Below are 27,091 nucleotides of genomic sequence, written 5' to 3'. Positions count from 1 at the left end.
AACGAAAGCAAACGCCTTGTGCACCTTCCCCTCCGAGCGGCTCCAGGCACCACATCCCACCAAGGCGCAGGGAGGGCGGCGCTGGCTGCACACACCCGGAATTTAGAGTCTCAAACTGCGCCAGGGGAGGTTCAGGTTGGACATTAGGAGGGATTTCTTCACAGAAAGGGCGATAAGACGTTGGGACGGGCTGCCCAGGGAGGCGGCGGAATCACCGTCCCGGAAGGCGCTTAAGGAAAGACTGGACACGGGTCTAGCTGACAAGGTGGTGTTGAGTGGTGGCAGGCTGGGCTCGATGATCTCGGAGATCTATTCCAACCAAACTGATTCTGTGTTTCTATGACCCCCACACCACCGCGGGCACCACCACGCCCCGGTGTGCGGACCTTGGGGAGCGCTGTGGCAGAATCACACCCAGACCGCCCCCGCCGCCATCACAGAAGAGCTCCCTCACCCGGCGGGGGGGGCGGCCCGTGACGTGATTGACAGCCGCCTCAGCCAATCGGGCAGCACCATCCCGAGCTTCCCCGCCCCTCACCCTATCCGGAAAAGCGGACGGTCTCTTCCGGTGGTTGTTAGGCAACGCGGAGGGGCAGCTTCCGGGTACCGGGTGCACTTCCGGGTGCGCGGCGGCGCTGCCGGGGCGGGGGCACCACCATGAGCACCATGTTCGCTGACACTCTCCTCATCGTCTTCATCTCCGTGTGCACCGCGCTGCTGGCCGAGGGTGAGCCGCGGAGCCTGCGGGGGCGGCTCCCCGAGCGCCGGGAGGGAGCGGCTGGAGAGGGGCGGTTGGAGGCGTTGGGGCTCAGGGACTCGGGGCCGCCTGAACCTCACGGGCACCCTGGAGGACAGCGGTGAATAAACGCCGAACAGCACTGGGTTGTGGTGCAGAGGAGTTGGGTTTGTTCCCTCTCGCAGGACGGGGGGAGGATGAAGGAGGACACGGTGGTTTTCCACCGTAGCTCTTGTGGGAAGGATGTGAAGAAACTGCCTGAACGTGCGACGGTGGTGGCTTAGGCTGTTTGAAAGGGCTTTTTGTTTTTAAATGGTTGAAATAGGTGCAGCATTTTAAGGATGAGTCGGATAGGTGCCTTTTTGGGGTAGTCACGAGCCAGAGGCCTCTTTCCTGGCACTGAGCTGTATCCCTAAATCCCCTTTATCCCCTCTACCCCCAAACCTTCATCTCAGAGCTGCAAGACACCACCTTTGTGCATTCCAAGGGAGAGTCCCCAGAGGAATATGGCACTGGCCCTCTGGGAGCCCTCCTGGCATTAGGGGTTGCATTGTGTACACATCCTCTGCCTTTCACAGCACGGAGCTGTGTTGACCTGGGAAGTGTTTACAGGGTTCCCTTCCCTGCAGCTCGTGATTCCAGGGACTCAGCAGCACAGCTCTGCTGTCAAGACTAAGCCAAAAAAAAAAAGGAACGAAGAGTTTTGTGTGGGGGCTGATATTGAACTACTCACAAACCAGTTGTGGCTCAACTTGTTTTTATCATGTTTAAGTGCGAGAAATTTAGACTGGAGAAACTTTTGAGGTCTCTTCTAGTCTAGTCTAATATCTTAATTTGCCTTTTCAAAATGTGATGCTGCTAATGGACAGGTCCTGGTAGGAGCAGGAATTATTCCTCAGGCCTTAATTAGGTGGTGTGAAAAAGCAGAACACAAAGATGTTTATTGCCTCAATCAACCTTTGATTTTTAAGGTGAGCAACAGCTGGTAAATATGAGCATGAGGGAACTGAAGCTGGTCGATTTCTGAAGACATTTATTTTGTATGTAGTTCATATATAAAATTAAGAACTAAACAATTTTTTTTTTTAGTTTTATATATAGTTTATTTCATAGTTTATTTTACAGTTCTGTTTTACGTGAAACGTGAGAAGGGGATATGAAGGAAAGGGATGATACCTCTTGCTGGTGCTTTGTGCTGCCTTGGCTGTGCTGTGTCGTGGTTTTGTAGACATAGTGTTTAATTTTTGCGTGTGCATTTGCTCACTTGCATCACTGTTATTGCAGGAGGCCTTTGCTTACCTGGTTACTTGCTGTTTGTTTCAGGTATCACTTGGGTGCTGGTTTACCGGACAGACAAATACAAGAGATTAAAGGCTGAAGTGGAAAAGCAGAGTAAGAAATGTAAGTACCCTTCAGACATCAGAGAACGTGTCCTGCTGCTCCTGCTTTAGCAGGTGTCAGATTGAGTAATGCCTGTGCTCTGAGAAATTTCTGCAGGGGGTGAGAACTTTCTGCAGCTTGGATTTCATAGGAGCCAAATTCTACAAGTTACATAAATCTGTAGTGAGGGGACTTGTTTCTGTCCTTAACTCTTGTCTTTTGCTGGAGGAAGCTCAGCACAAAGACCTGTTGCCTTATCTGAATTGCCCTTCCTGTTAATGGAGTAAGAGATTGGTACTGGCATCTCTTTTTCTGAACAGGAGTGGCTAATGTCTGAAATAAGTGCCTGAAGTGTGTTCAAAGATGCAATTTCTTCCTTTCAGGGGTGAAAAGGTGAATTTGAGGTCTGTTGTGAGAAAGTTCTGGGGTTGAGTAATGAGTAACATGAGAGGAAAGCGTTATGTGTGAAGATTAGAAGTGATAATTAATGACGGGGGATGAGTAAAGACCAAGTCATCATAGAAGGTCTGAGCTATCAGCTGATGTAAATAAATTATACTAATGTAAACTGAAAACTAACAGAATTAATTAAGGAAATAAGCTCCATTTCCATTGCATAGGGAGGACATCAGAGAGACCTGGGAGCGGTTGAGCAAAGGATGAGGGAGGAAGGGGAAAAGGGAGCTGAGGATGAGCTATCAGAAGATGTGCTTTGGATATTAAGAGGAATGGTAAAGGAGAGGGGCTGATCGTGGAGTGTTTCAATGGACCTGTCTGTATTGGAAGCCAAGGAGTAGAGGAGAAATTCATCTGACCTTTCAAACTCAACTATGTGAACCCTACACAGGTTAGAGCAGTAGGAGACACCACGCGACAACTGGAGCCAAAATAGAGCTGGTTTTACCTTAAAAATATTTCACTGGGGTGTCAGTGCTCCTAATGCACGAGAGAACAATATTATCACTTATTGCTCTTGCCAGTCCAGCTCATTCCAGCCTTCCCTGAGGCAAAATAAACTGAGGAGTTCAAGTGTAGTCATGTTTGTATCACAGCTCCTGCATTAGGGGCTTTTGTCACCGCGGCAGCAGCAGACAAGGATTGCATCTCTGCTTGCCTCACTTTAATCCCACTTTTCCTATGTGTACGATGGAATTAGCTCCAAAAGAGCAAGTTAGAGAAGTAGTTGAAACCCAGCTGAAAACTTAACGTCCTTGTGTGTTTGTGCTGTTCAATTCCGAGGGCAGTTAGCAGGGCTTAATCTCTGGGGCTTAATGACTGCTGTAAGAGTTTAATGCTGTTTGTTTTTATAGCTCTCCTGGTATCTAGGCTATCATCTGTGAAGGGAAAGACCTGTGAGGTTCATGCATCTCAATTAGTTTCTGATCTCCTTGTTCGTTTCCCCACCCCCCAAGAAAAAAAAAGAAAGGTAAAGCTAAATAAAGGAGTCACTAAAAATTCAGCTTTGCTTTTCTTTTTCCTTCCCCTCCTGTTCTGAGGACAGCTGGCTGACCTGGTGGCTTACAACTTGCTAAGTGGACCACTTGAGCCACACCTTTCAGCTGTTATCTAACACATCTGAAACAGGAAAAAACACATTTGAGATCTTTAAGCTCTCCCATGAGAGTCCTAGCGATCCTTAGCGTTTGAAAAACAAAGGGGCCCGAGTAATGTGCTTAAGGAGACATTGTTACTCCTTAGTTTCATCTCTTCCTGTCCTCCTGGGGAGGAGGCACAGTTGTCTGAGGCTGCTGCAGAGATTGTAGTCAGTGTTCTGGGGGTAAATTTGCAAGGCTGGAGGCCATCCCTGGAATTTCTGCTGTGTTGTCGTGTATGTTCCCGCGTCCTTAGAGACTGCTTGACACTCTTTGTTCTGCTGGAACCAGAGGGGAATTGGGGCTGTTCCTTTGGGTTGGCATAAGGCTGTCTCGAGTTTAGAGTCGGGGGCCGTGGGGTTATGTGGACCAGGGTAGGGGGGGACTGATCAGGTTTCCCCAGCTGGCAAAAGGAAAGTTATGGAGAGAGCTTTCTGTGACTGCTGGGTGCGTTGAGTCATCTGGTACCTCTCTCCAGTATTCCCTAGGGCACAAATTCCCTGTTTTCCCCCTTGTTTCAGCCTGCCTTTCGGAGATACACTTGTTCTTAGGAAAAAGCAGTTGTCTCAATACATTGCCGTGGAAGAGATGATGCTCAGGTAACTTGTCTGGGCCAGAGTGGTTTTCTGAGCAGTTGTGACTGACTCACAGGCATTGAGTAGGGCAGCTCTACAAATCCTTGTGTGGTTTGAAAGTCTGGCTGGTCTTTATTTCCTCTGTGCTTTGAAGTCAGGACTAGAAGGTCTGTGCTGAGCTGGTCCTTCATATGGGAGGACAGTCCTAGTGCTCAGGTATCTGTGAGCTAACAATGAGCCAAATCTCTGTTGATAAGGTAGATATGGTAGATGCAGTTTACATAGATAAAGGAAAAAAAGGGCTGCTATCTGTTGCTAGATCATGGTCATGCTTTATCATCCTCACTTCTTGTAGTACTTTTGTTATAGTTCTTGAATTAAAATGTCTCTTACTTCCTGGAGAAACCTTCTTGCTGCCAGCAGAACATTTGCAGACGAGCAGCACGTTTACCGTGTTACAAGTGCACTGTGCTGGCTCTATGTGAGCCTTGCTTGCTGCAGTGGTAGTGGGTTGCAGATGCCTGGTGAGTGTCTGATTTGGGGTTTTACACCTTTGAGCTTAGGCTCCTACTTTAAGATATTGCAAATACTTCAGTACTAATTAATTGAAGAATGGAGAGGCTGTGGCTGACTGCTTGGGCAGCGTTTCCCCTGAGAATGCCGGCCCGTGGAGAAGGGATGTGTGAGAACACAGGCTGTCCTGTATTCTGCTTCCCACTGCAGATAATTGTGAGCAGAGCTGGCCACAAAGCTCTTTTCATTGCACTTACTGAATCAAAAGTACTGTCTAGTACTAATGACAAATCAGCAAGGGTCACTTGAGCCAAAATTGTCCCCAGACTGCTCAGTCTACAATGTAATGGGCTCTTGACAGGGTTCTAAATTAACCCTTTAAGTATGTTGATATGTTATCCAGGGTTTTGAATTTTTTAATTATAGTTTTTAATTGATTGGTGTAATCATCCCTGATAGTTGATAACTTACTGATTCTGGGTATGTTCTTAGTCATATCCCTCTGCAGAAATGATGGAATATCTTTTCCTTTGGCAGTGGAAAAGAAGAAGGAAACGATAACTGAATCAGCAGGCCGACAGCAGAAAAAGAAGATAGGTAAGACTGGTGCCTCAGAAATGAGGGAAAGCTGAGAAACTGAAGTCATGATCCTTTCAAAAATATTTACTTATTTGCCTTGCTCTTCCAAGGCAGGAGACATCCAGCCTTCTGATGGCTTTGGTCACATGGGCGGGTCACTGAGAGGAGCAGCACCGCTTGCTGAACTCATTGACTTTCTCTCCCATTTTAGCCATGATTGTTATTAATTTCTCTTGTCAAAGCTCTTTGCAATGCACTGGCAACTTGCAATAGCTGTAGGACTCTGTGATTGTAATTTTGTGATTTTTTTTTTTTTTTTCCCTCCTCATTTGAACACTTCAGAGCTGAAGGTGTTTATGTTGACTATAACTGTCCTTAGATTTATTTCAAATTTGATAAACTAGTTTTGCTCAATTTTAGGTAGTGATTTATTTTTCCATTCTTTTTTATTGTCAATAAGCTGAAGTCTTCCTGGGTAAAGGTAACTCTTTAAGTACTGAACTAAGCAAGAACAAGGTAAATAGATGTTTAAGGGACGTGAGCTTTAGGAAGTTCTGTTATCTGCAGGACTTGCAACGTGCAGCAAAGCTCAGTTAAGTTATTACAGAAATTGTGGCAGGAACACTTCTGAGAGCTCCTGGGAGTTGGTTTCCTCATTCCTCTGTAACTCCAGGTAGCTGGATTAGTCATTTGATCTGTACAAAGCTTGTGAATTATAAACACATCTTCAAACAGTTCTTCCTAGGTAGAAAACCTGTTGTCGTTAGATTCCTGAAGGGACAGGAGCCAAACGCTTCCTCTTGTGCATTTTCAGTTCTTCATCTTGAATAATCCCTGTGTGGGATGGACACTGCCTGGTGGATAAGGCAACTTTGAAAGTGACCCTATGTAACAACTACACATAACATTAAAAAGTGTGACAGTGGCTTTTTTTTTGCAGGGCACCATCCAAGCTATGTTCCTAGCAGACAATATTGTACTTGTGCTTGGACTAAACTAATAAACAGTAGAATCTGAGGAATTCAGATGCTCCACCAATTTTTTTATACACTGAAATAATCTTGTTTTGCTGATGAAAAACAAAGCACAAAGGGACTAAGATCAGAACTTAGGAAGTGACCACTGATTTTGTTTGCTGTGATGCTTGCTGGCCAGACCCAAGATACTGAGACTGATTTTTTTATTTTTCCAAGTGCTGCATAACTTCAGTGTCTCATTTGTTTTCAGGCAAAGCTGAATTCTTGATGTTTCTGAAAAATTAGGCCCTAAATGTCAAGCTGGACTTCCAGAAAATGACTCACAGCTGTTAACTGCTTTTGAAATCTCTGATTTCAGTAACTCTTGGATGTCAAATCACTCTGCAAGATGTGGCGTTGTTGTAACAGCAAATTTACTTGTGCTGGAGTGCCTCTGAATTCCACCATTTTAGTTAACAAAAAATAAATATTGACTGAGGCTTTATGGATAAGTAGCAGCTGTGGTACAGACCTGCCTCAGTTGCCATCTGTTCTGTGCACAGAATAAGACAGGAGGTGTGTGGATGATATTTCTTGGTTTCATAAGGGGTGAATCGTGCATGTGCACAAGGAGGTAGGGTGAAAGTTGCAGGAGAAGGCTTAATTTGGTACTTCCTACTTATGAAACTTCAGTTTGCTTTACACTTAAAAATTTCAGTCACATTGTGTCTAAATCACCTTTTGACACTGCTGGAACAGGACACCTTTAACATTGTGGTGTGGCTTTTTGAAATTAATTTGTTAGCTTAAACTTTGCTACTGCTTTCTGTTTCCATGTGCCCCTGGAAGGAAAGACAGTGACATTATCAGGAATCCATGTGAGTGCTGGATGAACAGTAACACCCAGAGCCTGTTTGTTTGGAATTTGTAGAAATAGGTGAGAGACAGTTCAGGTATATTGGGGGATCACGGCTGTGTTCTTTTCCCTGTGTAACCTTTAGCCCACCTAAAAAGATGGCTAGTTATGTAGCAGAGGGGAAAAAACAAGTATTTGTGCCAAATGTGATTCCTGAAGAACTGGCTTGAGGTTGCTGAAATGTCCCAGAACAAAATTCTCCACCTGGGTCAGGAAGCAGGTGTCTGGAAAGTTCCTGCCAGATTGGATGGTTTGTAGTAGGAGCGACTGAAAATAGCCAAGAGGATTCTAAGAAATCGGGTAGGGGTGTTGCTGTTGCTTTTCATAACACTTACTGTGAGTCTCTGTGCTTAGAGAGAGAATTGTGGAGCTTCTGTTTCATGGGCCTCTTGTACTGAAACTTCAGTGGGATCCCTGGAAAATCACACTTGACAGTCCTGCATCACTCCCTCTTCATTCACGCTGTTCTTTTGATATTTCTTCATCATCCACATCCTTACTTCAGCTGAGTTTTGCTTCCAAGCCCTGGCTGTCCCCCTCTGGATCCTCAGTCTGAGAGGAGCACAAGGGTTGATGGGGACATGGGACAAGGAAGGTGACAGGTAGTGGATAATGCTCAAGGCCAGAGCAGTCCTCCAATGAGGGGCATGGAAAATGTCCTCTCTGATCTCTGAGTAGCTTTGAAGTTTGTGGTGACTTAAGGACAGACTACATTTTCAAAGCAGTATTTTGAAGTATTTTCTGCAAAGCACAGTAATACACACATTACTGAATTTCCTGTAGGAAATCTCTTCTATCTTTGGAGAACCTCCTAGGTGTGACAAGAGTCCAAAATTCATTAGTGAGACAAGCAGGATGTTGGCATTGCTGAGGTGCAGCTCCCAGCTCTTTGTATGGTTTCAAAGTCCCTTCTGACACCTCCAAAATGAAATCTTTACTTACACAACATATTTACAGTGGTGTGTGGCAAATTCAGACTGCTTTCTTTGGGAACTGTGATATAGGGGCACTGTCTCTGTTCTCTGCTACTGTGTCAGTTGGTTGAGTTAGCAAATCTGACATTCGGTGCATTTCTTTCAGAAGTGCTGAATGTGTGATTCCAGCCACCTCCTCTCTTTGTGCCAGCCTTGCTGCATGTTGCTGTGGTGGAGAAATGGTTGGCTATATACAGTTTTTTCACTTTCTACTGTCTGGCAGAGGGAGCTGGAGTTGATTTTGGAAGTGTTATTTGTTTGCACAGCCAAAGAGGTTAAGTCTTCCTGGAAATGAAAACACTCTGGTTTCTAGGTTGACAGAACTGATTATAACTGTTGTTTTTGTCTTTGCAGAGAGACAAGAAGAGAAGCTGAAGAATAACAACAGGGACTTGTCAATGGTATGAAAATTAAACCCAGTTCCCAACTGCTGGGGATTTCAGTCAGTTTTCCAGCAGAAAGACTTTGTTCAATTGGCAGACATAGCTGCTTTTCTTCCTGAAAGGTCCTTCTGGGTTTTCTCTAATAATTCTCTGCAGATTTTAGTGTGAGCCACAGAGTTCTCCAGCAGTTACTGCCTCATCTCTCATGCCAAACCTTAGCCATTTTCAGTTTTATAAGTCTCCGTGATGTTTTCAAAGTAGAATTTGTCTGACTTCTTGTAACTTCAGTCATTGTAATGATCCCCTGCCGACTGGTTGTGTAGGCTTAAGGAAAAAAAGAGCCTGTAGAAGGTAACAGGAAAATTCTAGAGCACTTTTTGGTTTTGTCTCCCTGATGCAATTCCTCACATCAGTGGCCTACGCTGTGCCTGCCTTTGTACCCAGCTGTTGACCAAACTTATCTTTGGAAGTTCTTCAATCACTTTTATAATCCCTCTGCCTTCTGGGTCATCATTTTACTCTGTTGATTTCAGTGATCTGTACAAAGCCTGTTCATGAGGGTGTGAGCTCATAATTCTTGTAGGCCTGTTGTTTTGATTATCTCTGACCTTTCTGCTTGCAGGTTCGAATGAAATCCATGTTTGCCATTGGCTTCTGCTTTACTGCCTTGATGGGAATGTTCAACTCCATGTAAGTATCAACTTCCTGGATTTTTTCTTAAATTTTTATGGTGAACATACTCTCCACCTTCCCTTTTTCACCTCAAAATGTTGCAGTGACAGAGTCCCGCCAAGAACCATAACTGATCTGTATAAATGGATCAATATTTCATATGAAGATGGGGTGGTTTTAGTCACCACTTGCACGTTCTGCTCAAGAAGGACACTGAATACTGAAGGCAATCAAGCTCAATAAATTGCATTCAGTCTAGACACAGCCTATAATATCCTTTCTGTGTGGGAACATCCTGATTAGGGCAAGATTGGGAGATGTCAGGCAAGCAGCTTCAGTCTTCAGCTACTTTGGCTTGACTATAATAGTGTGACCACAGAATGCTCTTGCAAGCAAAACTGGGTCAGCTCCCTCGTCCTTAGAAATGAGCTGTAATTGCAGAGTTGTTGCCCTACTTAAGGTGATCAGAGTCCAGATATTGGCAGGTCCAGGCATGGGCTTCAATCTCCCTTTGCTTTAAAAGTGACCTGGGATAGGTCCAGTTTAAAAAAAACAAACAAACAACAAAGATAAAACCCCCCAAACTGGTTTACACGGGTATAGAAGCTTTGTTTCAGAGATGCAATCTGAAAGACTCGTGCTTGACTTTTAAAACTTGCTTCACTTAAAATGTGAACTGTTGCTGTTAAATCTGAAGATGACATGGATATGATTAGGATAACCTTAGGAGGTTGCTTGATATCTGGGCAATATACTTTCCTCCAAATAGGTATTTACATCGTTGGGCACCAGAGTCTTGGCCTCCGTGCTGGGCAGTCCTAGGATACAGTCAATTGTTATTTTACTGGAGATCTGTGGGTGGATAAATTGCAAACTTGGGGTACATAATAACAAAGTGCCACTGTGTGGATTCTTTATTTATTTCAGCTTAGTCAGACTTCAGCATCTAGCATTCTCTGGTGCTGGGAAGCTGAGCAGGCAACACGGCACTGAAGGACTCTAACATTTGGGTATCAGCCCTTGAGTCACTGATGTCCATTTCACTGCAGGCCTGAGCAGGGCTGGAGGTGCGTCGTGAGTCATATCCCCAGCAACAAGGTGTCTGAGGGGGGATTTATGGTGCTGCACTCGAGGCCTTCAAGTGCTTGCCGTGCTATTTGGTGCAATACAAACACCAAGACCAGCCCTGCATGAAACAAGTGGAAAAACAAAATTAAAAGGCTTTACCCTACTCTGCTCACTTTCCTATAGGGGGAAGAGGCAGTTGTTCTGAGTATGCTGTGCCCAACTAGTGTTACAGAACCCTAAATTTATTAAGAGCTTTAGGAAGGAACTGATTTGGGTTAAATCCTTTGTGTCTCCTCCTTCCATAGATATTAACCTTAAAAAAGAAAAAAAAAAAAAAAGAAGAAACCAGCAAACTTAAACCCCACCAAGTTTACTTGTCTTGTTCCTCTTTTGAGGATTCCTGCCCACAGAGGATCATGCTACTAGACAGAGGCTTTATATGAACCTTTGGGCATATCTTTCCTTTATCTGCCTCTTTCTTTAGAGGGAGCATGAACAGCAGGAGCATCCAGAGACCTCACTGGTTGTTAGAGCTAGAATAACTTTCTTGCTAATAGCTGAGGCTATTGAATTAGAATCTAAAGATTTGACTGCCTGCCTTTGGGGCTACATAATTAAATCCTTGCTGCTGGTCTCAGTACAAAGTAGCCAGTGGACCTGAATCAAATGGCAGCTTTGGTGGGTGGTACCTGCACTGTCTGAAGCTGACTGTGGTTTGGTGGAGCTGGTTCTCATGTACTGCCAGTCTCTGACACGTATAAAGTACTGCCAGTCTCTTGACACAGTATAAAGAGCAGCTGCTTGTTGCAGGAAGAGTAGCTCAGTTACGGATTTAGGAGGCTCCTAGACTTCCTCTTCTCCCTACTGGTGGTTCATCCATGGAGGCACTGTGGGTGTGGTACGAAAAGGAGAAAAAAGGGTGGCTGAGCCTTGCAATGGCTGCAGCCACATTTACTGCTTTTCCTGGTCTTGAGTGAGGTCATGGCTCCAGGGGACAAAAGGAGCAAGGAATTGTGTGGAAGCAGCATTTTGGTGCCACCCTTTGGACAAGTATTATGCAAATGCTGCTACTCTGTGCTGGGCACCCTCACGTTGCCAAGTGCCAGCTCAGCCAAAATGGAAATTACTGGGATGAGCTGTTCTCGTTCTAGCGTGTCAGTAGTAATGGGGCAGCAGGTTGGACCATGCTGGAAGGAAGCGTCAGAAAGGCTGATTTAAACCCAAAGAGCAGAATGCTGTGCTCCAGACAAGCAGCTGAATGACTGTTGTGGCTTAAAAGGCAGCGAGATGTGTAACAGTGGTGGCCTCCAAGCCACCAGGGATTTTTCCTGGGAGAGAAATTAGCTTCCGTGTGTCTCAATTCTCTCTTGCCAGAAACTTTTAATGCAATCAATTCTCTGCCTTACTCTAGGAGTTGAGCATTTCAGTACCTCTTCATAGCTGTGAAAACCTGCTGGAATTAAAAGCAGGTACCTCGGGGTGCTACTGCTGAAGTACTTGTCATTCTCACAGCAGGAATAACGTAGAATTTGAAGCCACTGGGGGATGTTACAGGGAGATAAACATCCGTTCCGAGCTCCTTTGCCAAACTGCCTGTGAGATGTAAACAAAGTTGGCGTGTGTTTGAGCTGTAGCTGTGTGAATGCATCTCCACAGGAAAGAAGGCTCATTTAGAATCTCTTGAAACAAGAAACACCTGTTCGAAAATCAGCACATGCAGAGAAAATAACATCCAAATATGCACATGCTGATGAGGCATCATACACGCTCACTTCAAAAGATTGGGTTGACTGGCTGGCTTGGGAGAAATCTTTGCAAACTGGCCAGAATTCACACTCTGCTTGATGCCCTGGAATGTGGACCTGGAGGAATTCCAGGAGCAGGACATGCCGCTTGGAATATGCACTATCATCCTGCCTCTGCACTGCCTTGTCTTCAGAGCTAATGCAGAGAAGACTGTGGGTATTAAATGTGTTCTGTTGATGGCCCTCTTGTGCTGAGGAGCGTGGTTGCTCCAGGAAAGAAAAAGGTGTCTTTTGATTTATTCTCTGCTTAAAAAATGCTCTTTTGCTTAAAGCCAAGAGTCTGTCTTGTTGTAGTAACTGCAATACAGCAAGGTGACAGTCATCCATCTTCTGTTGAAGTGCTGACTGGGAACTGATCTGCTAAATTTGACTGTTAAATAAAATGCACCGGAAAACTGCAAAATACCAACCAAGATTTTATGAAACAACAGCTTGTCCAGTCCATCACTTAAATCACTATGAACTTCTTTGACTGTGCCAAAACTGTTATTGAGGGAAGTGTCCTTACCCCTGTGGATGGTTGGGTGTGGAGGGCTTGGTGAGAGGGGTGTGCTCAGTCTCCTTGGTGGAGGGTATGGAGAGGTGGGCTGGAGAAGGCAGCAAGGCTTCTTAGCCTTCCATGTAGTCTCATCTGCTCTGGTGGCCCATTGAAGATGCTCACTTGTTCTTTTCATATCCAAATGCTCTTTTACTGTCCCCAGTTGTGATCCAGTGTTCTCTTTTCCAGATTTGATGGCCGAGTGGTGGCAAAGCTTCCCTTTATCCCCCTCTCGTACATCCAGGGTCTCTCCCACCGCAACCTGCTGGGTGAGGATTACACCGACTGCTCCTTCATCTTCCTCTACATTCTCTGCACAATGTCAATCAGACAGGTGAGCACATTGCTGTCTCTCCTCTGTGCCTGGAGCAGGGAAAGCACATCTCCGTCCATGAAGAGGAATCTACTGCTGCAGTCCAGTGTTGCACATATGATCTTTGATCCGTTGTTTGCCTTCATTCCTAGGCCTCATATTCAAAGCAATTCTAGGTTGAGATCATAAAAACAGTCAATATCCTGGACTGACCTGGAAGACTTGACTAGAGACTTGCACCAGGAGTCTAGGACAGAGTTGGCAGAAATGGATTCCTGATTTGTATGATAACTTTGTGGATTGCCATACCAAGAGATTGTCTCCATCAGAAGCCAATCTGAATCCTACCTTTTAGCAATTATGACTTTTACACTAATGTGTACATCTTTACAAACAGTAGCAACTTTAGGGGAAATTTCCTTGGTGACTAGTAGTTCTATAAAGGTTTCGTCAGTCCATGAAGTTGCTAAAAAAGTGAGGAAAAAGTTAAACCTGCTCTTTTGGGTTTGTCCTTCCTGTTTTTGCTGGCTGCCTGATTTTTTTCAGAGTCTTAAGAACTTTACCTTGGATGTCAAGTCTCTCTCAGTGTCAGGGACTTGACACAGACAGAGAGGGTCTGGTATGATAAGCCAAGGGTAGGATCCACACAGCTCTCCAGATTAGCTCAGTAGTCCCATCTTTTGGAAGAGGGTGAGGATATCAGTGAGGATAAGAGAAGTGCCTGTTCAGGAAGGTTCATTGGCAGCTTAAGTGGCAGAATGGCCAATGAGGACAAGAGGGCCTTCTCAGTGCAGCCAGAAGTTTACTTTGTTTTCCAGATTTTCCCAGATTAATAGACTCTGGGGGCTGGATGAATGCTGGTGCAACTAGCTGCAAATTACCTGTGCTTCTGTATTTTGTTTGCCTTTTCTTTGATTTTCTTCCTGAATTCTAGCTGGTTTTACTTGAGGGGTGTCAGGGGACTTAGAAAGACTTATAGCAGATCAGCAAAGGGAAGTGATGTGTTATGTCAGATGCTGTCAGAAGTTAGGATGAGCTTCATGGAGCAGCTCCATAACAGAGACTTCCTTTAGTCACAAAGTGCATGCTAATAAAGGGAATTCTCCACAGCCTTTTGTATTGGATGCTTGTGTTGAAATGGATCTATGTTTGGTCCTATGCAAAATTCTACATAACTGTAGAATAACTTCTGTTGAAATGATCACTTGGAGTTCACCTGGCCCACCCCTCACTCCAGGCAGGCGCAGCTTCAGAGTACCAAAGGCCAGGGGATTCCTGACTGTTTGCTGCAAGACAAACTTTCACTTCCCAGTGACTGGGGAACTGGAGCAGTGTTTGCTGCTTTGAAAGAAATGAGACATTTTTATTAGCTCTTAAGATCACCTTCCAGAATTCCTGGTATGCTGTGGTCTGATTCTGTTCCTTCAAGCAATCTTGTCTGGTGCTGCTCTGTGCTACTCACCTGTTACATGGGAAGTTTCATCTTTGCAATGTTGCAAGTTACGTGAAACTAAATAGCACTGCCAGCAAGATTTTTCTGCACCCATCTGGTTGATTGGGGAACTCCTTTGCTGAAAAATCCCCCCTTTTTGTCCAAAAATATAATTCCTGTGGTTAGTCCTAGTCCTGGGAATTTCCTGCTGTTTCATATGGTGAAATTGGTGGATGGCATGAACTCAGAAATGCCGAGCTCTTTGCAGTGGTTTGGCCTTTCAAGAGAAGTTCTGGGAAAAAAATTGCCCCTGTGCTTGAGAGGTCATGCTGGAGGCCCTGTGGAGGAGGGAAGTTAGTTTATTGCTTTGGAGAAGGGTGTTTATGCTCCAAAGTGTTAGACTGCAGTCTGCATAATGCTGCCTTATCTACGTGATCATGGTTTGCATGGATTAACATGGATTCCTGCAGTTCTCCAGCTGTCAGGCACTTTCTTCCTCCTTGGTACCTGGAGGGAAGGGCAGGGACACTCCAGTTTGCTCAAAAGGAGGAACTAAAGTTGTGATTGCTGCTGGCATCCTACTCCTGGCTTTATTGCTATTTGAAAGAACCTGAGTGATAACAGCATTGGGAAGAGAACTTTGAAGTGCTGTGAGAGGCCAGGGGAGAGGGCATGAAAGTAATTAAGGGCTTAAAATGGTGCCAAAGACTTGCACTTAGTGCTTTTCAATGACCTAGGAGGTGAAAGCTTTGTGGTCCTTTGTATTTCACTGTGTTCAGAAGGGGAAATGTTGCCATGTTGGCTTCAAAACAGCTGCTAGCCCAAGGGAGGAGAACTGGTGTGGGAGTTGGTGTCTGGCTTGATGCTGCTCACACAAGAGGAGGAGTGGAGATGTACCAAAACTCAGGGAACAGGTTACAAACAAACTAAGGAGATCATATATCCTTCAGCCTTCCCTGGAGCTGCCTGTGAAGGGATCAATGGTAGGGAAGAGAGATGTTCCTGTGGAGCTCAGAGGTGGAGGAACTCTTGTGTGTGTGAAAAAGCAGGGACCTGATGGGAAATGCAGGGGAGTACGTGAGGGTGGGAGGCTTAACTGCACGGTGGTTACATTAGTGGGACAGGCAGGAGCAGCATCAGGCACTCTCTTCATGGGGCCCTCAGGCATGTGGGGGTGATAAACTCTTCAAACACTGACTGGGAAGCTTGCTGCCTGTGACCTGGCCAGCATCTCCCAAAATAGTCACCTCACAGTGAGTAACTTCCTTTGCGCTGTTCCCAGCTCTCCCTGGCACGTAAATCCTGTCTCCTAGTTCCTCCTGCCTTCCTGTTTGGAGAGAGGAGGGTTGCTGGGAGAGGCCTTCCAAGGGTCCTTGAGCTGTTGGGTTTCAGCTGGGGAAGTCTGCTGGGCTGGGTGGGAGGTGTAATGTCAGGGTTACATCCTCTGTCCCCGCTCCTGGTTCTGAGCTCCCAGCCTTCACCTGTGCTGTTTAGGAAGAGGGATATGCTGCTGTTTCTCGGGCGTTTGCTGGTCTTCACTTCCTTTTCACACGCATCTGAACTGTAGATTAGGCTGCTTGTCACTGAAATGTGTTCCCAGTGGGAAGGGGAGCCAGCAATTATCCCTCCTGCCAGGAATGCACTTTCCCACAGAGCCTGGTCTTTAGGGCAGGGAGCCACTTGCTGCCTTGAGGCCCCTTCTGGGTTTGAAGACAAAAGCAGAAGCAGATCCTCTCCTTCCTGCAGTCATTTGAGGGAAGATCAGAAGAGCTCAGATGGGGAATTTGGATTTTTAGTCTTCCCTCCCTGCTCCTGAAGGTAATGGTTGTGTTTGTGTTGGAAGTAGACTCTGCAGACTTCCTTGTGTAAGGTGTCCCACGGCAGACAGGACAAGGTTTCTGCTGAACCTTGCCCCATCCCTGGTGTTTCCAGCTGTGTAGACTTCAGGATTGCTGCCCAGAAAAACTTGATTTGGAGCTAGTGCATGATGCTATCTGCCTTCCACAGCATGGAGGGGACTACATGGAAGGATAATGCTGGAGACTAACTGTGGTCTGGATTTCACATACAGACTGTCATCTCCCTTCCTCTTAGAACTGTTCAAGCAGTTGGAGTAAACTTTAGCACCACAGTTCTCCTCTCCCTCCATGCTAAAAGGAACAGGTCGGAGGCAGTGCACACTTCTTTGGTTCCATGGATGCTCTGCTAGGATCTCTGCTCCCCGGGTGAGCCGGTAGGAGGATCACACGATATATTGGTCCTGCCTGCTGCTGGCTCTGCAGCACCCTCTGGCGTTACTGGATCTGTCCCTCGGCTGCTCCCTTTTCCTCCTTTCTGTCCGTTGCTTGACTAAGGAAGTGCCGAGGGGAGCAGCCTCGCAAAGGAGTTAAATGCTCTCATATATATTCAGTTGCTGAACATCAGCCAGTGGCTGGGTTATGGACTTTTGGACCTCACGTAATTCCTCTTCAAGTGTTCCCCTCTTTTACTGTCGTGCCTCTGTGTGGGCTGAAATCTTCCTTTTCATAGTCTCCACCTGGAATGATTCCTGATTGTTTTATTTTAATGTAGCTACTGTGGAATTAGAAAACTATCTGCCTTTTCTTTTTTCTTTTTTTTTTTGGTTTTTTCTCCTTCCTGTCTGACATATCCTGACAGTTATTTTGCAGAGGACACTCAGGTTTGAAGAGAATCCTCCTTCCTCCTTTTGTTGTCTCAATAGCCAGGATTCAGCTGGTGACATGAGGAAGACACAGTTGTTTTCTTCTTTCCCTTGCATAAGATGTCCCTGTTGTGCCAGCACTGCAGGAGCAGCACCTTGAGCTGGAGTTCCTTACAGTGAAGCATGAAACTCAAAGATGGCTCTTTGTAGTCGCACTGTTGTGAAATTTAAAAGAAATTTCTCAAAAAGTCAGGAAAAACATAAAATTTAAATATTCTGCTGTGATTTTTTTTTTTTTTAAAGCTTATGCCTGGCTCTGCTAATTAATTCTTTCCTTGTTTGTTGTTTTCCACTGAAACACCCTGCTCGGATGCAGATGAGGTCATCTCAATAGTCAGGTTTTGGGGTTTGCTGCATACGTCCTGTTATCGTGCATGTCTCCACCGCCCCATTGTTCTGTCTGCAGCACTAGCATTCATGCTAATTCTGTGCCTAAGCTCCTGACTTGGACTTGGCACACACTGTGGTTGCCATGCTGCTGACCCAAATTCCGGCTGCATTAGGAGAGGGCCTTCCTCGCCAGCTTGCAGACCCTCTGGCTCTGAGGGCCGCCATCAACAGCGCTTTCTGGAATTTGGGAAGACCAAGGGCTGTGTGGTGCTGCCCGTGAGCAGCTGTTGGGAACCTGCTCCTGGGTGTGCACTGCAGTTAAATTGGAAAGATATCGTAGGTTGATTTTAAACCAACACGTGCATAAAGACACTGACAAGGCACCTGCCAGCTGACTGTGGGGTGTGTAGCTGCAGGTGGAAAAGAACCCTCAGCCAAAATGTGGATTTGGTAACCAGAGGCTTTTTCTGAGGTGGGGAAGAGTGGCCCAGCTCTAAATGTAGCTGTTGGGGATGGTTGTCTGGCTCTGTGCTAAGCTGGGTCGAACGTAGAGGGATAGAGGTCCAACATACAGTAGCCAGATGGATAAGGCTGTATGGGTGAGAACCTGAATCTGTTGAAACTGGGGAGGTTTTACTTATAGTGCTGGAGAAGGTCCAGCAGAGGCCACAAAGATGATTTTGGGGTCGGAGCATATCTCTAATGAGGAGAGACTGCAGGAGCTGGGCCTGTTTAGTCTGGTGAAGAGAAGACAGAGGGGATCTCATCAACTCACATGAATATCTCAAAGGTGGGTGCCAAGAGGATGGTGCCAGACTCGGTTCACTGGTGCCCAGTGTCAGGATGAGGAGCAGTGGATGTAAACTAAAACACCAGAAATTTCATCTCAACAGGTGGAGGAAGAACTTCTTTACATTGAGGGCAGCAGAGCACTGGAGCAGGCTGCCCAGTCTCCCTCTCTAGAGACATTCCAAACCCACCTGGATGCATCCCTATGTCTCCTGCTCTAGGTGACTCTGCCTTGGCTTGGGGGGTTGGACTGGATGATATCCAGAGGTCCCTTCCAAACTAACAATTCTGTGACTTTAAGCAGAGTTGGGATTTCTTCCTCTTTTGTCTCCCTCATCATGGTCTGACACTATCCTGCTCTTTGTTCTTGTTTCCACAGAATATCCAGAAGATGCTTGGTCTTGCTCCTTCCCGGGCTGCCACCAAGCAGGCAGGAGGCTTCCTTGGCCCCCCACCTCAGGCAGGGAAGTTCTCCTAAAGCACAGCCTTCATGGAAGGCCTGGCCAGTGCACTAGACTGCCTTTGGGAGGTAACAAGATGGGATTCTGCACCAGGCATCACCTGTCCGAACAAAACCAGGCTATGCAGTATTGAAATCATCATCCATTTGGAGTGTTCCACCAGCAGTTGATCGCTCATCAAACCAGGAAACATCTCTGAGAAGACAACTCGACCTTTTGTTTCTGAGAAATAAACGGCATGGGCATGTTAATTAATGAATGTGTCTTAATTGGGTGATGGAGCGCCGCCCGGGGCCGCGGGTTCGGCTCCATCCCGGCGGGCACGCCCCTGGATGGGGCGGGACCCGCGGCCCTGGCGGGGGAAAAGCGTCGGTGGAGGAGGCGGTGCCTCTCGCCGCGGCGCCTATCGGGATCCCACCGATGTTTGCACAGACCCGGCTGCCCACCCTCCTCCCCCGGCTCTGCGCACTCGCTCCCAGCCTCGCCATGAGCAGCGCCACCGGCACCGTCACCATCCAGCAGCCCCTCAACTACCGGGCGGGCGCCCGCGTCCAGCCCGCCGACGGCGGCCAGGTGGAGGAGGTGTATGAGCCGGCCACAGGTACCGCCCGCAGCCCGCTGGGGTGGGGGTAACCCGGAGCTCGAGGGGCCGGTGCACGGGAGAGCCTCCGCGGTGCCTCTCTGCGAGGCCTGGGTGCCACCTGTGCGGGTGTCTTGCACGCCCTGCTGCTCCGGTGCCACCGTGCTTTGGTGGCCCTTGTGCCTCCAGCGTTTCCCCATCGTCGGTCTTTAACAGCGGAAGCCAGCTCTCGTTGTCAGTCAGGCAAAAAATCCAGTGGTGCTTGATCTTGGCAAAACTCCACGATTTAAATATCTCTGAAGTTATTTATTTTTAGTTATCAGTGCCTAGGGTTCAGCGGAATCACTTCGAGAGTGCCTAACGACTCTGAGGAATGTGTAACAGAGTCCTGAAGATGGTGGTAGAAGTGTAACAAACTCCACTGGGAAACAGAGGAATTTTGTAACAGCTGGAGCTAATTAGAAACTAGAACGTGGCTGTGGAGGGTGGCAGCTCTTTTAATTCAGACCAGCTGAATTACAGCACTTCTTCTATAGCAAATTACAAATCAGTGGGAATCGTGGGGGAAGTTCTGTCCCTGGTATGGGTGGCTGGACTGAACTATTTGGGTTTTGGTGCGAGGTAAACCATGTTCTGAGCCCCTTTTCTGAGACTTCCATCTTATTTATTCCCTGTTTAAAACGTGCCCAGGTCGTGTGCTATGCAAGCTGCCCTGCTCTGGTGAGAAGGAGGTTGATCTGGCTGTGCAGAGTGCAAAGGCTGCCTTTAAAATATGGAGTCAGATGTCTGGCATGGAGCGATGCAGGGTGATGCTGGAGGCTGCCAGAATTATCCGGGTATGTCGTGGGAGACAGCTGCATCTTTTGGGGAGGAGTGGTTCTGTCTGTGAGCTTCCTTGTGGGTTATTGTGGCTGTTGGGGCCTTCCAGCAGGCTTCCAGAGCTCCAGAAGAAGCTCAGGAGTTAAAACCCACCTTTGGCCAGAAGAGACAGGAGGCTGCCTTAGGCAGGGCTTTGCTCTTATCACTGAATTCAGCACCTGTTTGTGCAGCTTTGGTCTTATCACTGGATTCAAGGCCAGTGTGTGCCATCTCAGCTTAATTCTGTTGGAAGACACATAAAACTGAAGCCATCCAGTCCACATCTTGCAGGGCTTGTGCTTCTTTAAACAACTCCAAAGATTACCTGCACAAGATTTCAAAGCTAAAATTGCATAACTCGCATTGTTGAACTTTTGGCTTGTTGGAGGCTGTTGTCACATGACTGGAGTGTGTCTTGGCAGTAAGAGAAAGTAGGAATACTGGCTTTTATCAGGAGAGGATACACTTAAGTGAGCTTTATCACAAACTTCTTTGTGAGATAAGGTTCTTGAGCATCAAAGTTAATCTTTATCAAGGCACCGATCTGTGAGAACCCAGACCTTCTTTCCCCAGTGTGTATATGTCACGAGAAAACTGTTTTCTTTCTGCCAAATTCCTGCTCCTGCCAGACAGCAGGATAATATTTCTGCCTGGGAGCTGATCTGTCCCTAGCTGTGTTGCTTTGCCTGACCTTCACTAAATCCTCTGGTTCCATCCTGGTCTTGCTGTTTGCTCTTCTTCCCAGTTTAGTTCTGCGAACTCTAATTGTTGTTTGCTAGCCAGCTTCTAAGTTCGTGTTTGTTCATGTCTTAGATAAACAGGGATGTTAAGCAAGACTGGACTAGCAGTGAGCCCCAGCACCTTTCTCTTTGACATTCCCCTGTGCTCAGTCACCACTGGGAAACTGATGTATAGCAATTGGGAATGACCCTTTTGGGGATGAAAGTTTCCCATGTCAGAATCTTGTCTGGGACTCACGTGCTTGGGAAGCAGCTGTCTCCTTGTGGAGTTCTACTATGGGCTTCTCTAATGTGCTGTCTCTGTCCTATGCCTCTCACAGGAGCAGAGAGAAGAAATTGCCACCATGGAAACCATCAACAATGGCAAGTCCATCTTTGAAGCCAGAGTGGACATCGACATATCCTGGCAGTGCCTGGAGTATTACGCAGGGCTGGCAGGATCTCTGGCTGGTGAGGATGTTGCTGGAGTTTGCTCTTTGTTCTCTGTCCCACATTCCCTGATGTCTCTGATGGCACAAGGCCATCTTTGCTGCTGATTTCTCTAAGAGATAGACCATTCTATTTTCTGAATATCTTTGAGAGATCTCTGCCTGATGCTGCTGTGGGCACTCACACACCTTCTGTGAGCTTGCTGGGGTAAAACCGTGTGTTTGTTCTCAGGCAAATCCAGGTCTGACCCCTAAAGCTCTGGTAAGAGAGGAAGGGCCTTTGCTCTTTTCTACCTTGTGGCTGTTTCTTTGCAGGTGAACACATCCAACTTCCTGGGGGATGCTTTGGGTACACTCGGAGAGAACCACTCGGGGTGTGTGTTGGGATTGGAGCCTGGAATTACCCTTTCCAGATTGCCTGCTGGAAGGCTGGCCCGGCCTTGGCTTGCGGTAATGGGGACCTGCCCACACAAGCATCTCTTCAAACCAGCTCATCCTGTGGGGAAGAGTGATTTGGGGGATAAAGCCTAGGATTACCTTGAAGTGTTGAAGGATTAGCAGAACCTTCAGGCTGTTGCTCTGGCAGGAAGGGAAAGGAAATGAAAGCAGGACCATCTCAGATGTCAAGAGTGTGGGAGTGCAGCACGAAACATGCTGATAGCTTGGCTCTGTACCAGAAGAGGAAGGTCTCTGGAAATGTCTGCAGGGCAGGACCAGCAATCCCATCTCCCCCAGCCCTTCCCAGCAGGAAGTGCACCCTTTTGCTAGTTGTCAGTGATCAGCTGAAAGTCTTTCCTCCTCTTTTGGGGGAAACTTCTGGCGTCTGTTGAGACAGTCATTGTGTGTGGTGGGGATTTGTTTTATTTTTTACCTAAAGCATTTGGGATGTTAATTCCATTTTACCTCTTTCTGGGTTCCCTTAGGCAATGCAATGGTCTTCAAGCCTTCTCCCTTCACCCCCGTTTCTGTGGTGAGGTTGGCAGAGATCTTCACAGAGGCCGGGGTGCCCAAGGGGCTCTTCAATGTGGTGCAGGGTGGGGCAGCCACAGGCCAGTTCCTCTGTCATCACCCAGATGTGGCCAAAATCTCCTTCACTGGCAGTGTGCCAACTGGCACGAAGGTAAGGGCACCTCTGCACTCGAGGGCACAGGGGGCCTGTTGTCAATATTTCCTTGAGGTTTTCCAAATGAGGCTTGTAAAAAAGGGGTGCAGGTTGGCATTTTTGGGACTGAGCAAGGAGGTGGCATGTACAGAGTCATGCTGGGGATCCAGTCAGCCTGCTGGTCTTGGGCATTTGATCCTTTCAGAGGAACCCCTTGGTCATCTTCACTTGTTTACCCGTGGTTGCAGTGAAGTCTCTGAGCTGCCTAAGTGGATGTTGATGTGGGGAGGAGGGTGTGTAAAACAGCAGCACTGGGAAACTGCCTGAGTGTTTCTGGCAGTAATAATTCAGTTCAGCTGCATGCAACCTACTGTTTTTAAGCAAGAGGTTAATATCTGTGAATTTGTCACCCTCAATTTATTATTCAAAAATTAAAAGTCCCTGGAAGGACATCTAGAAATAAATTCTGGTTTTGAAAGAGGGGAAATGTCCTCTGAATGCTCCCTACGTGTGTGCACGTGTGGGTTGCAGTGGCACAGGTGCAGCTGCAGCTGCTGGCAGCTTTTGCTGAACATAAGGATTCCTGCAGATGCCTCCCAAGGTTCTATTGGTTTTTTCTTTAAAAGAACAAAATCCAGACTCTCTGAGGCTGTCCTGAGTCTGAACTAAGCACATCTAGAAACCCAGCTTACCCATTGTGCTGCTTCTCTTCTTGGTGAAGGACCCTGCATGACCTCCCCCTTTGGGTCTCTCTTGCCTCTCTCCACCAGCCTCCCCTTGGCCAGTGGGTCACTTGTTTCTTCTGTCCTTGTTTCCCTCAGATCATGGAGATGGCAGCTAAAGGGATCAAGCCAGTCACCCTGGAGCTGGGGGGCAAATCCCCCCTTATCATTTTTTCAGACTGTTCCCTGGAGAATGCTGTGAATGGAGCCCTCATGGCCAACTTCCTTACACAGGGCGAGGTGTGTATCCATGGTGCAGGAATGGCCCTTGCCAGAGAGGCAGGGTGGTTTCACAATTGGGCAGCAGAGCCAGCTCGTGGTTTTCCTGGTGAGGGATGCCCTAGAGCTCCTATCTTGCCACACATTTACAGAAGGGATTAGAAGGGATGCCCTTGCAGAAACCAGGGCAGGGTGTACCAGCAGAGCGTGCCTTAGCCAGTGCCCTGTCCTTCCCAGACCTGGAGCCTCCCTGACACCCAGTACCCAGCTCAGCACAGCTGCTCCTGTGTCCTGGGCTCTGGTCTGACACTGCTGGTGTCCTCTGGAGAGGCAGCAGGTTCCAGTCAGGTGTGCTGAGCTACAGCACTATGGGGGTCTGTCCTTCCTGAATTTGGGATATCCACACGTGCTGCAGGTTTTGTGTAATCCTTTGCAAATTTGCTCAACGAGGTCATTTCTGGGAGCTAAGTCAGCTCAAGGTCTCTTCTGCTGGTGACCTGATGTGTTTTTGCCACCTGGTGGCATCAGAACCACTATATCCACCAAGGACTGCTCAGTGCAGCCGAGGACTGCAGGGTAATCTTGTGTTCCTTGTTCCCAGGGACAAGTTAACTCTTGTAGCAGCTGTGGAGGGGCTTTTCTGAGCATCTCTGTAGCAGGATCCAAGCAGGAGAGGACCGTGGAGTGCTGTGTTTCCTATTCTGAGCAGCCTGTCCTATATCCCAGGTGTGCTGCAACGGCACGCGGGTGTTTGTGGAGAGGAAGATCCTGGATACCTTCACAAAGGAGGTGGTGAAACGCACCCAGAAAATCAAAGTCGGAGACCCACTTCTGGAAGACACACGGATGGGAGCCCTCATCAACCGGCCCCATCTGAATCGTGTCCAGGGCTTTATCAAGCAGGCCAAGGAGCAGGTGAGGTCGTGATGCTGCCTTGACTGCCCTGAAAGCTCTCTCTCTGGTTAGACAAACAGATTGGCAGCTGCTTTCCAGCCCCGTGCTTTCCTAGTTAAGCTGTTTTTTTTGTTGATGGGTGTTTTGGGCTACTAGTTACACAAGTCTATGGGACCTGAGGATGCATCCTAGAGTCCTGAGGGAATTGGCTGAAGTAGTTGCCAAGCCACTCTCTATGATACTTGAAAAGTCAGGGTGGTCAGGTCCAGAGGAGGGCCACAAAAATTATCAGGAGGCTGGAGGACCTCACCTGTGAGGAAAGGCTGAGAGTTGGGGTTGTTTGGCCTGGAGAAGAGAAGGCTCTGGGAACACCAGATTGCAGTGTTTCAGTTCATAAAAAGGGCTTATGAGAAAGATGGGGACAAACTTTTTAGTGGGGCCTGTTGTGATAAGACAAGGGCCAGGCAGAGCTGCAGCAACTGGGCAGGGTGCTCTGGGGTATGCCTGCCTGCCTACCTTCCTCTTGCCTCTTTCTCAGGGGGCTGAGGTGCTGTGTGGTGGGGACCTGTACGTGCCAGATGATCCAAAGCTGAAGAATGGCTACTACATGCGACCCTGTGTGTTAGGTATGATCCCTCCTGCTCACGGTACTGTGGTCTTGTGTGTGGATGTGGCTGAGTTTCTTCTAGAGAAAGTTATGTTCAGCATAACCTGGCTCTGTGTGCATCCCCAGTGTGGACAGGCACTTGCGTGGGTGTACTGAACACCAAGAGAGGCTCCCAAGAGCTGCATCCTTCTGCTGTCAGAGGGTCTGACAGGATCTGTGCAGTTAGTGGCTTTTGAAATGCAGGATGGGACTTGCTCCTCTGCAGGGAGGCTGTGCAGTGCTGAGCACTGTCTCAAAGGCTGTGTGGGTTGCTGAATGCACAGGCTGTCCTGGTAGCTCTTTCTCCTGAGGCACATGTCCTCTGCTATGCTTCCAGGGAACTGCAAAGATGACATGACATGTGTGAAGGAAGAGATCTTTGGGCCCGTCATGTCCATCCTGCCATTTGACACAGAGGAGGAGGTTTTGGAGAGAGCCAATGCCACCAAATATGGCCTGGCAGGTGGTGTCTTCACCAGGTATGACTGGGTAGTGTTGCAGGAAGTGTTCTAGGGAGGGGAGGAGAAGGGAAATACTGCAGCAACTTGATGCTGCTCTTGCAGTACCTTGATGTGGGCATCTTCTTCCAGAAAAGCTGGAGCAACAGATTGCCAAAAGGGAAATCTGTAAATTATGTATCTTTTAGTTTTTCCCAAAGTACTGGGTGGGCCCAGCTGTCCTTTGGACTCCTCCCAGCCTGTGCTGGCATGCTGCCAGCCTTCCTGCATCTCCAGGATGCACCAGGAGTCTGCTATGCTGCTCTTGGCCACTTGCCCTAATCCGCAGTGCTGGTGTCCTTGTCCTGCCCTCGCAAATCAAACCCAATTTTAGTGTCCTTGGGAATAGGTGCTACATCCTTGGAGCAGGGAAAGACAGAGTAGGGCAGGTCAGGCTCCAAACCCCACCGTGACCAGCTGGCCTTTCTCTAATGGGATGTCATCTGTCAGGGAAGGGGGGGATGAATGGGAGCGGATCCAGCTGAATTGCTCTTTTCCTGAAGGGATATCCAGAAGGCTCACAGGGTAGTGGCGGCTCTCAAGGCTGGGATGTGCTTCATCAACAACTACAATGCCAGCCCTGTGGAGCTGCCTTTTGGAGGATACAAGTCATCAGGTGAGCTCTGTCTGACCTTCCCTGGTACATACCTGTTACAGGGGCTGTGAGTGGCACCTGGCACTGCCTGGAGCTGTGTTCTCACTTCTGGCTCTTCCCTGCAGGATTTGGGAGGGAGAATGGACGAGCAGCCATCGAGTACTACTCGCAGCTGAAGACTGTCTGTGTGGAGATGGGTGATGTGGAATCGGTGTTTTAGGGGCTCTGGGTCCTGCCCAGGGGAGCATCAGCCAGCTCCTGCCTGTCAGCCAGGGATGTAGATCGTGTATCCAGCAATGAAGTACTCTAAAATTGTCAGTGCCTGGGGGGAACAGTGCTGGAGCAGCATTTAGCCACCCTGCTCCTGCAAGGGGGAAGGAACACACAGGGCTCAGTCTGGGGGCTTGCTGTGTCCTGCCTGGTGGACAATGGGAACCTTGGGGCAGGAGGCACCAATATGGCTTTTGGCAGCAGCTCTTGCAGCTATGTGATGTTATCAGAAGCTTATCAGTGACCAAGGCCTGGCCCAGGCTGCTTCCTGTGCTGTGTGCCTTGGTTTCCATTGCCTTCCACCCTCAGTCAACTTCAGTTTTGGCTTCTTAACAGGTTGATAATACTCTGTGCACATATAAGCTCTTGGACAAATTGATATACTGGAGCTATAGGCTCTGTCTGTTGTCTGACTACATGAAAGCCTTAGGGTAGGACTGTTTATTCCCTCTAGCTCCCTTGTAACCACAAGTTTTGTTTTTTCTATCTGTACCTTACTTACAAGTGGGACAAAATACTGTGGGAAGGGTTGGCTGATGCTGCCTGGGACAGGCATGTCCCTGAGAATCACCTCCACACAAGAATGGTAGCAACCTCCAGCATAGGATAATGAAAGCTATTTTACTTTCTCTCTGTAAACTTACTGTTCTTTATACACATGATGAAGCAACAACTTTAAATGTTTGCCCATGTCTTTTTTTAACAATCAAATAAATACTAATCTGGAACATCTTAGCACAGAGTGACATAAATTGAGTGGTCCACAAATGGGGCTGCTGCTGTGTGGGTTAAACAAGTTCCAAGGT

General features: G+C 47.5%; 2 protein-coding genes across 3 annotated transcripts; both read left to right on the top strand.

Moving 5' to 3' along the window:
* Positions 1–569: 569 nt before the first annotated feature.
* TMCO1 (transmembrane and coiled-coil domains 1) lies at positions 570–18,989 on the top strand. 2 transcript variants are annotated; one of them, XM_032696128.1, is made up of 7 exons: positions 572–727; positions 2,060–2,137; positions 5,334–5,393; positions 8,576–8,622; positions 9,227–9,294; positions 12,877–13,021; positions 18,653–18,989. In XM_032696128.1, exons 1-7 carry the CDS (start codon positions 658–660, stop codon positions 18,749–18,751), a joined length of 567 nt encoding a protein of 188 aa, XP_032552019.1. In that variant the 5' UTR covers positions 572–657; the 3' UTR covers positions 18,752–18,989. The 2 variants fall into 2 exon arrangements, with proteins under 2 accessions (XP_032552020.1, XP_032552019.1); XM_032696129.1 differs by lacking the exon at positions 12,877–13,021 and having other exon boundaries at positions 570–727.
* Positions 18,990–19,085: 96 nt separating this feature from the next.
* ALDH9A1 (aldehyde dehydrogenase 9 family member A1) lies at positions 19,086–27,020 on the top strand. Its single transcript, XM_032696122.1, has 11 exons — positions 19,086–19,335; positions 20,005–20,150; positions 21,233–21,362; positions 21,656–21,790; positions 22,264–22,460; positions 23,264–23,404; positions 24,110–24,298; positions 24,816–24,903; positions 25,261–25,402; positions 25,924–26,036; positions 26,141–27,020. The coding sequence occupies exons 1-11, from the start codon at positions 19,155–19,157 to the stop codon at positions 26,233–26,235; spliced, it is 1,557 nt and encodes a 518-aa protein (XP_032552013.1). The 5' UTR covers positions 19,086–19,154; the 3' UTR covers positions 26,236–27,020.
* The last annotated feature ends 71 nt before the right edge of the window (positions 27,021–27,091 follow it).

The sequence above is a fragment of the Chiroxiphia lanceolata genome, chromosome 9, assembly GCF_009829145.1.
Source record: "Chiroxiphia lanceolata isolate bChiLan1 chromosome 9, bChiLan1.pri, whole genome shotgun sequence".
Taxonomy (NCBI): domain Eukaryota; kingdom Metazoa; phylum Chordata; class Aves; order Passeriformes; family Pipridae; genus Chiroxiphia; species Chiroxiphia lanceolata.
The sequence above is the reverse complement of the archived record's forward strand: the minus strand, read 5'-3'. Positions and strand labels throughout refer to the sequence as shown.